Source organism: Mustela nigripes, chromosome 3 (assembly GCF_022355385.1).
Source record: "Mustela nigripes isolate SB6536 chromosome 3, MUSNIG.SB6536, whole genome shotgun sequence".
Lineage (NCBI taxonomy): Eukaryota > Metazoa > Chordata > Mammalia > Carnivora > Mustelidae > Mustela > Mustela nigripes.
The window spans coordinates 30,679,095-30,692,216 of record NC_081559.1 but is presented as its reverse complement, the minus strand read 5'-3'; the positions used below and the strand labels follow the sequence as shown (position 1 = coordinate 30,692,216).

Below are 13,122 nucleotides of genomic sequence, written 5' to 3'. Positions count from 1 at the left end.
GGATTTATTTTCCCACCTTCTCTAATGTTATTGCCCCACGATGCAGGATCAGAATGAGCGGAGCTACCGCATCGTCCGGACGGCTGCCAGGAACACAGACATCAAAGGCCTGAATCCTCTGACTTCCTATGTGTTCCATGTCCGCGCCAGGACAGCAGCTGGTTATGGTGACTTCAGTGAGCCCCTGGAGGTCACAACCAACACAGGTACCAACTTCTGAGGCCCTTTTTACAGTACAGGTAAAATCATATTACAGTGAGATCCAAGGAACTGTACCTGATTTCTGGTTAGGCGAACATTCTGTTGGCAATGAACATGGTTTGAGATGACGATGTCTGTAACTTAGAAAAGCTCATGCTCTTTAATTAATTAGCTAATTAATTATTTTATTTATTTATTTGACAGAGAGACATAGTGAGAGAGGGAACACAAGCAGGGGAGTGGGAGAGAGAGAGAAGCAGGCTTCCCTGCTTAGCAGGGACCCCAATGTGGAGCTGGGTCCCAGGAAGCTGGGATCCATGACCTGAGCCGAAGGCAGACGCTTAACGACTGAGCCACCCAGGCTCCCCATCTCATGCTCTTTAGAAAAGAGCATTTTTTTCATATTAACTGTTCTGTCTTTTCATGTGATCAGAAAGTGTTTTCTTCTTTTTCTTATTTTGAATCTTCTACTGATCATAGAAAAATGGAAGTGCTAAGTGGACGAATTGAGAGTTGCATAACTATCTTAAAGAAGTTAGGAAGTTTTCTCCTAGGAAGAGTAAAGAAGGGACTGGATTTATTTTCTTTTATTTATTTTTAAGAATCTGTTTAAATCAAGTCAGATCAGTTTGTTGTTTTTTTTTTTAAAAACCCTTTGGACAAACATCAACTCTCAGCATTGTGAGTTGGACTCATTGATTGACTTGAAAATATGAACAAAGGAGATGCCCATTGAGTAAGCTGGCTGTATAATTAACACATCGAGATTGAGCTTACTGGATAAGGAGATCATAGAGAAGAATCTTCAACATCAGTTCTAGAAAGTAATTTTCTTCATGAATTATTAAATAAAGTAAGAGTGAAAAAGAAGAGAAACTACTCTAGGATTGAATCTGATGGGGTTTGACAATTGTGAGCGATATTTCTGGAAGGCTTCAAGGAGGAAGTGGCATCTGATCTGGTCAATAATGAGCAGGTTTTTTGATAGATTTGGAGAGGGGGATGAGCAGGGATTCAAAATTGCTTGTCCTTTTTGAAATTTCCAAGTGTCTTTCATTAAATAAGAGTTAGGGCTGAAACCAGAAAAGAAGAAAAAGCAATGGGTAGTAAGGTTTACCAGAGGGTTTTGTGAGTCTTCTGGTTGAAGTTCTTCCTACAAATATATAAAAGAAAAGTCTTCATCTCATTAAGGTTGTCTTAGAAATGCTGTCACATAAATACTTAATCAAAGGGCAAAAGAGGCTGTGAGCCTTCCCGGTGGCTTCCAACCTTGATTACTCGTGACCCAGTCAGAAGTTCTAGCTCATAGGACCTTCCCAGAGGTGATCCTTGTGTAACTGTCTTTGCCAGTGCCTTCCCGGATCATTGGAGATGGGGCCAACTCCACCGTCCTTCTGGTCTCCGTCTCAGGCAGTGTGGTGCTGGTGGTCATTCTCATTGCGGCATTTGTCATCAGCAGGAGGTAAGCACTTAAGCCACTCGCTGCCCACCCCCACCCCCATCCCACTTTTTATGAGGGAGCTTTTTGTCTCCTCCCGCAAAGCTGAGGCTTTTGATTAGCATCATAAACAGGGCATGTGTATAGCCAGCTCCTTCCTCTTGGCTTTGATCTCCGCACACCGCTATGGGAGCTGCTGGCTGCGCCTGCCCTGGTGGCGGCCCTCACAGCTGAGAGTCCTGGAAAGACCCAGCTATTTCCTGGAAACCCAGCCGAGAAGCAAGCCAATGAGCGATTTCCAGATTCTCTAAGCTGTAAGGTGTTACATTTATACCTCTCTTAAGCTTAGACTTACTGCCGGAGGCAAAAAAAAGAGGCCATATAAAACTTGGGTCCAAAATTTAAGCTTTGCCATTTGCTATATTACTTAAACTCTTCGAGTCCTTTTGTGTCCCTTTTATAAAGTACGGATAGAGGATCTCAGAGATCTGTCTCTTAAGAGTTACTGATGGGAGAATTTTGATAGGTAAAGTAGCTAAATCCAGCACACAGTAGGCGCTTCAACTTGAGTTTGGTTGATAATAATTGCAACCAAAGCAAATGATGGAGTGTTACACTCGGTCTTCTTTTGGGAGAGGCCATCACCATTTCTAGAGAGTTTCCATTAAGCACACTGTGGGCATGGCATTGTTCTTGGAAATGAATTTAAAACAGCAGATTGCTTAATTCTGTGTAAGTCTACAATCTAATGCGATACTTGAAAACCAATCTAGAAAAGAAAAAAAATTAAAATGGCTTGGCAGTCTGTTTTTCTGAACCACTTTTCCTTACTGTTGCTGCTCCCATCTGCTTATTAACACTACTCAGAGGCTCCAGAGGAAAGGGGCAAGAGGGGACAGCCTCTCATCTCTAGTATGTGCCCACATCTAGGCTTCTCCAGCCTTCAGTCCCCTATGCTATCAACTATTTCACAAAGAGGGGCTTTTGGCAAAAGAAGGGCAGAACCTGGGGACATCAAAATAATCCTCTTCAGTATAAGCCTTTTCCCATTACAGAAAAGGAACATGATACTGAGGAAGACAAAGTACTTGTCTAGAATTATTACTTTCCCTCTGTGGGAGAGCTACTACTGGACACCCAGTCGCCATGATCAGCTCCCTGCCCTGTGTCTGCTGTGTCCTCTCTCTCTCTGCCCCTCCTGTTGGTGATCTCATTGATGTCTCAACAATGCCTCTGGCTCTCGCCACTGGCCTGAGCAAGCCATCACACTCTTTGCTCACTTTGCGGTACATTATAATTAGGGTCATGACTGTATATCCTAATTTGCCGGGATGGTCTCAGTTGTCACATGTATCTATTAATATCATGCTTCCCCACTCCCATGCTCCAAAATGCGCTGGAATTACAGAAATCAATGTTGGTCGCTCTAAACACGGTATGCACCAAGAGGTCATTGTGTGTAGGCACCACCTACATTTGTCATTGTGTTTGTTTTTTGGGAGGCAAAGGCTGTCATTCTGTGTTTGATTAGAGCCCTGAGTTCTTCCTGAAGAAGTGAAATCCACAGTGAACACTTCTCCCTGTTGCTGGACTGTACATAGAGTCTACGTAGACCTGCCTACTGCACCCTATATATTGTTAAAGCTCAGTCTTTGGAAACTCTGATTTGGCCTAAACAGAATTTTAATTTCAAGTTTTCTTTCCTTTTCTGGCATTTGATTTTGGAAGCCAGTCAGGATGGACCTCTTTCTTGTCCATTGCCTTTTGGTTTGGGGCACATACACATGTTAGGCACACAAACACAGGGGAGCGGGACACAATAATGTATGTCCATCAGATAGTGGGGGGCAAGAGTGGGATGGGAGACTTAGTGGAAATTACACGGGCTTTTTGTTTTCATTATCATATATTTCTGCGCCTGAAAATTTAATCAATAAAATTTAATCATAAATACGTTTAAAAGTCTAAAACTAGAAGAAGAAGAAAAAAAAAACTTCTTAATTACCTCCACGTTGAAATAATCTTTGGCTAAAATCCAGGACCACGTGATGCTTAGAACCATTGGAGAGAATACTCCTTTGCAGAAAGTGGGTCTCATGTGGTATCTCAACCTCCTCTTTGATGTTGAAGGGAAGCTTTGTCTACTTGTCCAGCTTTTCTTTAGAGTTACCTTTTTTTTTCCCCAAGCCACCTTAAATATACCAGTGAAACCAGAATAATTAAGACTAAGTCACCTCATTATAAGTTTCTTTTGGATGCCTCACTTTGACAAAATGAAAGCAAAAGCACAAGAATATGTAATGCAGGAAGACGAGCTTATTAAAAGCTTGTAGCTATAGGAAATAGCATCGCACACTTGATGACTTAATTTTGTTTCTGCTTTTATTGATCACTTTATTCTTTAAGTTAGGATTGATAGGAAGATACATCGGATTTCCAATTATGAGTCCCCGCCTTAGAGAATTGAGCCTGTCGAGTTACCCAGCGATGATTCTTGTCCCTTCTTCCCCCCCTTAAGAAAAAAATGTCACTTCCCAAGGCTGATAAACACTGCTTGGTGATTGGTCCTCAATGGATCACTTTTTAGAAAATGAAATGTCAACCCCTTGCCCTCCTATTGATTCTTCTTTAGTGTCGGCCATAAAGCTGTCACGGGAAAGGCCGCCTGGAGCCAGGTAGCTGACGGGCTTTGCCACGGCTGATGCACACTCAGCTGATTCTTCTCCGTACACAGACGGTGTGCTCTGTCACACTGGACTGCCGATGTTTCAGTGCGGCAAGAACAGGTGAAGAGAGAAGAGACCAGTAGTGCGGACGAAAGTCTGGTCCCTGCGTTCAGTGTGGGTAGAAATGAAAGGTGGTAAATGACACCTCCAAGCAATCTTGCCAGCCCCCTGGGAAGGTAACAAGTGGAACACCCTGGCCCGGAAAATGATCCGGCTGCTTCTCGCCCTTCAGAGCCACAGAAGGTTGATGGCAGAGTCAATGATAGAGACGAGGGGATCCCTTAGGAGGTGATTCCCCTCCAACCGAGTCCCACCAGGTCACGGTGTGTGAGATTTTTTTCAGAAGTAAAGGACAGGGACCCACACAGTGAGAAAATCTTCAACCCTCCTGATTACCTCAAAGAAAAATCTGTCTGGTGCTAATTTGTCATTTAGGAAAGAGGAAACGGCCTCAGGCTCACAGCTGGTATCTTGCTAGTTTTTTTTTTTTTCTTTTGGATAGCAATTGCCTCATTTATTATATTTTCTTTATACTGAGAAGCCTGAGCTTTAGGCAAGCCAGGGTATCCCCCTTTTTTTCAATGAGAAGATCGCTTCTTCATTTGGCCAACTTGGATGTGTTGTAAACATTTAGAGATCTCAGTAAATGACTCCAACTCCCACATTTATAGATCTTATTTATATATTTAAAATGATACACAAAGTAAGTTGACTTAAGATCTGTGCTATGTTTTTACCACCCCCATTATGCTAAGCAAATTCACTTACTCTTTTTATAAGTTTTTTGTTTTTGTTTTTGTTTTTGTTTTTAAGAGAGAATAAGAGCAGGGGGAGGGACAGAGGGAGAGGCAGGCTCCCCTCTGAGCAGGGAGCTCCATGTGGGGCTCCATCCCAGGACCTTAGGATGACCTGAGCTGAGGCAGATGCTTAACTGACTGAGCCAGCCAGGCGCCCCAGAAAATTCACTTACTTTTTTTTACAAGCATCTACAGTCAGCGCGCTCTTCATCCTTGATGTGGAATTCAAGTATTGGGTCAGCTTTCCTAGCGCACCGCTGTTCTTGCTATTGGGTTATTCAGGCATTCTACCCCTTTACTTATGGGATGCTGTCCCTAGAAAGTTCATCCCAACCAGGTCTGTACATTCTCTTGAGTAGCATAAGGCACCATTCCCCATACTCCTGTAGGTACCTATTGGTGGTCTCCACCGTGCAACCACTTTATTGCTTTCTAAAGTGATTTTTGAAACGACTCCTAACAATGACATCATAAAATGCAATGATGAGGTCATAACCTCCGGGACTAATGATTGAATGTGTCACATTTCCCTGGTCCCCTGCATCTTTACACGTGATTAAGTGATTTCGTCAGGTTGTCCCAAATATGATTAATCCCCAGTTGCTTGAGGCCAGTGTGTCTTCCCCAAATACTATTTTATTGTGTGAGGGAAACTTTTGAAAGGACTAGAATATAAGATGAGTCACTCATTTCTAAAGCCCAGTTTGGTGATGAGAGGCAAGTATTGCCTGATAACTAGGCATAGAGCATTGCTACTGGGTTTTGGTTATGTCTGTTTTTATGGTAACATATATTGTACTCACTTTACTCAAAGAGGTGAAATTGATTTAAAGAAAAAAAAATGAGGTTGTGGTAAAAATTTGTGAAGAAGTACACAAAAGACCCTGATTCAGGAAACTACCTCATTCTAACACTGGCTCCTTCTGTACTGGGAACCTGGAGAGCAGTGAACTAAACCAAGGTTACACAACTGGTTAGTTGCCTGCTTCGGACAGGAGCCCATCTTTCCTGACTTCCAATACTGGCTACATTGGAAGCCCATACTGACCACACTAGCGGACCAAAATTTCAGGAGTCTCCTCGGTGCCGTTGGTAGCATTTGTAGTCTGTGAATTACTGTGCCCATGTAATGCACACTATAAAGTCAGATTTCGTGAGTTGGTTTTGTCTTCATCTGAAGGCTCAGCTTTTCCACTTTGGAGCTAACTGCTCACGTAATGCGAAAACAGTTACCATTCAGTCTGTATCCATCTTCCCTGGTGTCCTAATTGGAATATTATGATCACATAAGAATGAATACACTCAAATGTTCGCCTAAATTGGCTCTGATGAAGTCATGTAAATTCATACAATTAGGGGGCAGATGGAACTGCGGGAACATTTCTAAACAACTTGCGTGCAGTTGTACAGTTCAATTTCACCCATTTCAGAATGTGGCTCGGGAAGAACATTTAGACATCATTCGGTGCAAGAACAATGACAGCTTAAGGAAGGGGAAGAGAAGGATGGCTTCTATGAATCTTCGTGGGTGATGCCATTAAACGCTGCAAAGGGTCCTCCTGGAGCCATGCTAGTTATTACATTGCTTTATCTTCTTTAATCTGCACTTTAGCTGAATAAATTACTTACCTTTTACTAATTAGTTTTGAAACAGTGAACCACATCAATCAAATCCATCCACTTGATCAAGGGAAGTTAGTATTTTAATCAAAGCGGGGTTTGTTCTGGGCCCCTGCCACGCTCCCCCTCCGGTGTTTTGTTTGTGTTTTTGAATAGTCAAGGTGGCAGAAGGACACATTGGTTGGGAGGGCAGGCTCGGGGCTCACGCTGTTCCTCCACAATGCCTGCTAATACCCTGATTCTGTCCCCCTTTGACCCGGGCTGGGGAGGGCTCAGCTTCCAAACTCTCAGCTTCACCTGCGGGATGAAGCTCTTCCCTTTCACTCCTGCGGATGAAAGGTCCCTTGCTTCCTTCTGGAGCATTCACTAACAAACCACTCCCCTCCCCACCCTGTCTTAATCAGCTTGTCTGAGTCCCTGTAATTAGAAAATCTTCAACAAAGGTTTCCTTCTGCCATTCAGGTGATCCACCCATGGAGGTCAATTTAAAGTTAGCACCTCTATTGGCCCTGTGGCGCCCTCCAGCCTGACTGACCGGCTTCAATGGGCTTTCTTTCTTGGAACAATAACGGACGCATTGTCCTCCCCGGAGCCAAGGAGAAAGGGTCATCAGGTGACAAAGGTAGAGGCAGACATAAGCATTTCAGCTTCCAGTATCTTCTGAAAAAGCTAATAGGCTACCATTAGGGTTTGAACAGGGTGATTCCTTGTGTTTCTTTTCTAGCATTTTCTGTACTCCCGAGGGGCCTCTCCCCCAAGGAACACTGCAAGTCAAGAAGTTTCTTTAGAAATACACCTTCACTTCATGTTTAATTCCTCCTTTTGTGTTTAGAAGTCTGAGGAGGGGATGGGCATGTGGGTCTTAGAATTCATGATCCCTGCCATTTTGCATTTCCTCTGGCTTCACACGTATTTAATGGATGTGCTTGATGGGAAACAGGTAACTGTCCTCCTGGGCAGCTGGAGGCTGTTGTTTCTGTTGGTATATTACAGGGTTTTTGACAGACTTGGTGGTATTTTAAAGTTGGCACCAAAGCTCTCCTGCTCAATGCATTATTTTGCTTCTCTAAAGGAAAGACATTCAGATCAGTATTGGAGATCTAAAGTGGTTCAAGAGATATACTTGTAATTTTAGATAATGCTTTTAGGAGCTCTGATAAGATACAATCGCTCAGGCTGGCAGGACCCTATCACACCCCTGGGACCGAGCCACGCGTTTCCCTGACATAAAATCTTGTTTTCATAGTTCCTGACCTTACACTCTTATATTTCCTTTAAAATGTGGAAGGGGTGGGGAACGATGGAGGGAACTACATCTTTCATGCAAATGTTTGGTTTCAGGACATTTCAAAGTGTTTCATTTCTTTGATGAACCGATGGATTCTGAAAGCAGTGGCATCCAGTTTCAGTGGATTTACTGACGAACAATGTAGTATTGCTTATAATAACTCTCATCAGAGATCTTGATGTAGGTTCATCAGTACTATGAGAGGCATGTGAGATTGTGAGCAGATCAGGGCAGGTGGTGCGCTCCTCTCCTTGCTAAGAGGGTTGTGGGGGAACCACACACCCCGCCCCCCCGGCCCGCCCCGCACGCCCTGCCTCACCTGTACAGTGGAACTGAGTGTGTGCCTGCCTGCCTGCCTATTTCCTGTTCTTGCTGGGAAGATACAATTAAATATTGTGGCCCTTTAAATCATTTAAAAATGATGGCCCTTTTTAAGTTAAAAGCAAAGTAAAAAGACAAACTATTATTTGGGACTGCATTCCACACACTTGGCGGTAACCTGAGTGACTGAATCTCTCTTTACAGAGCTGGTTCCTGCTTCATAAATAGTCAGGGGAGGGCATGGTCATGTGTCCAGAGCACCTTGGAAAGCTGAATGCAGTGTGAAAGCGTGAGGTGTTACTACTTGCAGGGCAGTGATACCCATGGAGGGACCTCTGCAGACAATCTGGAGGGATGTGCGGATCATGCTGGGGCTCCTCTCCAGTCGCCCCAAGCAGCCCATCCACTGCTCTGCTCTTCTCTCTCCTATACGATCATCCCCCCTTCTCTGCTTCTTCAGACAGAGGTCAGGTTTCCAGAATTTGACAGAGCCCCACTGTTGAAATGCTCTGTGACCTGGAGGGGATCTTGGGTCAGCTTCCTTACCTGCAAGAATCTTGGCTTAGCTCGTCTGTGAAGCTTCTAGAAAACACAAGAAGAACTCCAATGTCAACTTTACATCTGGGGCAGAAACATAAATGTACACATTGTATTCACTTAATTGGTCTCATTTTGCCAAACTTTGAAAAGCTATAGTACCAACTGAGTTGATTTTTTGATTCTTGTGACCTACACACATACACATAGATATACATACATGCATACATATGCAGTGCATCAAAATTATTGACTTGAGATTTACATATATTCAGGATTTCTGATTCTCAAGACTTTTATTACACCCAGATCCCATTTTTTTCCCCCCCAGAGAGGGTGAGTGCAAGCCAGGGTGGGGATGGCAGAGGGACGGAGGGAGAGGCAGAAAGAGAGCCTTAAGCAGACTCCTCAGTGAGTGTGGAACCTGAAAACAGGCTTGATCTCACAACTCTGAGATCATGACCCGAGCCAAAATCAAGAATCCAATGCTTAGCTGACCCAGCCGTCTGTCTCCTCTCCCTCCCCACCCCCAAAATCTCATTTCTTCAGGACATTTAGAACAAAATGCCAATGGTGAGATCATACACCATTTCTTTGGAAAGAGAATTCAGCTACAAAGGGAAACTTTTCATCTTTACACTTGCAAGTTCTCTGCAAACTCTTTTATAGAATGTAATCCAGTAAAAAGCAAATATTTACCTTTTAAATTCTCATTAATAATTGATACATTTGTAAGCAACAGCTGAAACCAATAACCAGAAAACTATTGTTTTAAGAATATCCTATGATATGATAATGAGACTGGTGGTAGTGGTTATTCTGGTTGTAGCTACAGCGCCGACTGTGACAATGAATACTCTCGCCATTTGATTTCTGCAGAATTCACCCATGGAAACTTACTTTAATTCAGAATATGTATCGAAAAATTAGCCAAGAAATTTATAATGTCTTCAGTAAGATAAATTTATTCTTGAGATTTGAAATTATATTATAAAATATTTGTTTTTATCACCTTAGTTTAGTGTCATGGTTAAGAGCAGAGACTCTGGGTTCTGATTGCTTGAAACTATCATTCGGCACCAAAGTGACAGTTACTCACCTTATTATTTTACTTTCCATAAACCTCAGTTTACTCATCTGGGAAATGTCCACAATGTATTTGCCTGACTTACAAGGTGGTAGCAAAGAACTTACGGCATACAACTTTTGAAAATAATTTTATTTTTTATTTTTACTTAGACGGAGTAAATACAGTAAAGCTAAACAAGAAGCAGATGAAGAGAAACATTTGAATCAAGGTACAAAAACTGGATTAAAAAAATAATTTTATTTTTAGAGCATGTCTCATATTTTCAGTGTAGAAATGGCCTAAATTAAATTCATAAGACTATTAATATTACAGTCCTTCCACAGAATTATCTGAATAGTGGTCTTCAGGGTATCCAACTGAAATAAATGATTTGGGATTGTTTCAAGTGAGATTAAAGATGGAGGTTGGGGAAACTTGTTCCCTTATTTTATTTTCCACCCTGAGAAAAGTATTGGTCTTGCTGGCTCATTTTTGTAGCTGGGTGACAAGGCTTAACAGGTCACAGTTTTTCTCACGTTTGGAGGGGAAAAAAAGAACTTCTAGGAATGAACAGTAATTGTCCCAATCCCAAGAGTATTTGCTATGGCATTTAGGACTACTAATATTTCTTCCATGTACTCTGGTTATTTGGGGATTGAAGAGTAAATTTGAAGAACTGGCCCTAGAATGACTTGAGCAAGAGAGAAGACTCTTAAATGGAGAGCAGTTGATGCCCCTCCTGGAGTGCCATCCATTAGAACCTTTAGAACCTTCTGAGATGGTGGTGGTCTCTGTCTGCATTTACATTAGTACATTAGCCAAGAGCCACATGCACTATTGAGTATTTGAAAAGTAGCAAGTGTGAATGAGAAAGTGTATTTTAAGTTTATTTAATTTTAACTAATTTACATATACTAGCAACTTATGGGTAATAGCTACTCTGTTGGACATCACGAGAAGGTAGAAGAGAGAGACTGACCGCGGGTAGGAAGGATCATCTTGAGAAAGAGTTTCTTGGCTACAGCATATAAAGTGTTGAAGTATATGGGATATCTGAACCTTCTGTTATTTATTCACCCTGTTTTCTTTCCAAAACCATATTTTTTTAAATTTGCAAGTGATACATATATTTTTTTTAATGACTTTTTTTTTTTTTTTTTTTTTTTGCTATGAGAACTGACAGTTCTGGAAAATCAAGGGGATTATTAAATCAACCAGCACCCTACACCCTCTCTGTTCCCCCAAAGCCATACTAGGAGCTCTAGCAGGGAAAGGAGAGTTCCCAGTTACTACTAATGCTTCTTGCCCCAGACATCTCTGGGCTCAGTGCTCACGTTCTGAATTTAGGCTGCAAGTTGACTGTGGGGTTTGGCTGAATTAACGCTTCCTGGTATTCAAACCATCCATACAATGAGGCAACAACATTTTCTCCAGCTGAAGCTTTCAAATGAACTGTGGTGTCTTTACTAATAGCACTTTTAAAAGTGCAGGTCCAATCCAGAGTTTATATTCTCCATCAGCTAGCTGGTGTTATCCCTCTTGTCTATTTTAACCCAGCTTTAATCTTCATTTGTTAATTACTGGTCACATGCTTAATTGGTCCAGATACTGGGCAAAAGGGGGCACCTCGTAGACATGGCCTGTTGAAAAAGAAAGCTCCAGTTACCTTCCCAAGAAAAGATGGAGATGATGGGTAGGACATGAGCAACTGATCTGGACACCTAGTATTCAGCCAACACATTCCCAGTTTTCTTGTAGAGACTCTCTTTTCCTCCATGGGATGAGTGGTTTTTCAGATTTCATCCTTGAAGTGTGAAGACATTCCAGGAAGTCAGTAGAGCTGTAGCCTCTTAAGTAGCTAACAATTCTTTGTTTACCCACTAATGAAAACCAGAGCAAGGATCTAAATATTTTCGTATGTCTATGCTAAGTATTTTTGTCATGCTAAGAACACTTTTCTATACTGAGTATTTTTAGACATGGACAACTTCAGTTTATTCATGGTTTTTGAGAAGTGTTCAGCTATCCTATCACATGTTTATTGCTTAGGTGTTAGAACTTACGTGGATCCCTTTACATATGAAGATCCCAACCAAGCAGTTCGAGAATTTGCCAAAGAAATCGACGCATCCTGCATTAAGATTGAAAAAGTCATAGGAGTTGGTAAGTATCTGAGTATCTTTCGGATTAGCCTATTTTCGTTGTAGATATTAAGCATACATATGTGGATTATACAAATTTATATGAACATAGTGTATATACATGTATTTATGTAAATATCAGTATACACGAAATTTCCTGGATCTATATAAAACATGAACACAGTGCCCAGCATGTAAAAAGTACTCAACAAATGTTTGCTATTCCTCTTTCATCTTGAATGTGTTTCTGGTCCATGGTTGTTGATTCGTTTTTTCTTTCCCAAAGGTGAATTTGGTGAAGTATGCAGTGGGCGTCTCAAAGTGCCTGGCAAGAGAGAGATCTGTGTAGCCATCAAGACCCTGAAAGCTGGTTATACAGACAAACAGAGGAGAGACTTCCTGAGTGAGGCCAGCATCATGGGACAGTTTGACCACCCGAACATAATTCACTTGGAAGGCGTTGTCACCAAATGTACGTGGGTCGCTCCCTTTACAAAGCCAAGTTAGAAGTTACTGGCAAATTAAACACACATTTTCTTTCCAGGGAAATGACAGATGGAGCAGACCCACTGATTGCTAATAGGAGGAAATCAGTGCAGGACAAGTCATTAATCTTGTAGTCAGCTCTCAATGGGTCTACGGTTTAGGCTGATTCCCTATTTCCAAGGCAGCTTGTGTGAGATTTTAGGGAAATTAATATTGCAGATTTTCGGTATGCCTCGCCATCTTTCAAACCTTCGCTAGACCAAACTGATTGTCACAGGGTAGGCGCAAGCAGATGGTAAGCAAAATAAAATTTAAGTACTTTTCATATAAACCACAACAAAACCTTGCCACACCTTGTGCTTGCAGCTTCGGCTCCAGATGCAGGGAGTGAATCCTGGAAATCTTTATTATATTGGGGGATTTGCTTGTCTGCTCTGCCTGATTTATGGCTGTTGCTGTTCGGCACCTATTTACAGTAACACCTGGATGAACCTTCCC

General features: G+C 42.0%; 1 protein-coding gene across 4 annotated transcripts in view; it reads left to right on the top strand.

Annotated features, from left to right (window-relative positions):
- EPHA4 (EPH receptor A4) overlaps nucleotides 1-13,122 on the top strand; it is a 143,644-nt gene that overhangs the window by 109,715 nt on the left and 20,807 nt on the right. For all 4 annotated transcript variants that reach the window (XM_059393574.1, XM_059393573.1, XM_059393572.1 and 1 more), the window contains exons 8-12: nucleotides 47-206; nucleotides 1,552-1,663; nucleotides 10,168-10,226; nucleotides 12,047-12,160; nucleotides 12,425-12,610. In XM_059393574.1, coding sequence (XP_059249557.1) covers nucleotides 47-206; nucleotides 1,552-1,663; nucleotides 10,168-10,226; nucleotides 12,047-12,160; nucleotides 12,425-12,610 — 631 coding nt within the window. The remainder of the gene's footprint in view (nucleotides 1-46; nucleotides 207-1,551; nucleotides 1,664-10,167; nucleotides 10,227-12,046; nucleotides 12,161-12,424; nucleotides 12,611-13,122) is intronic.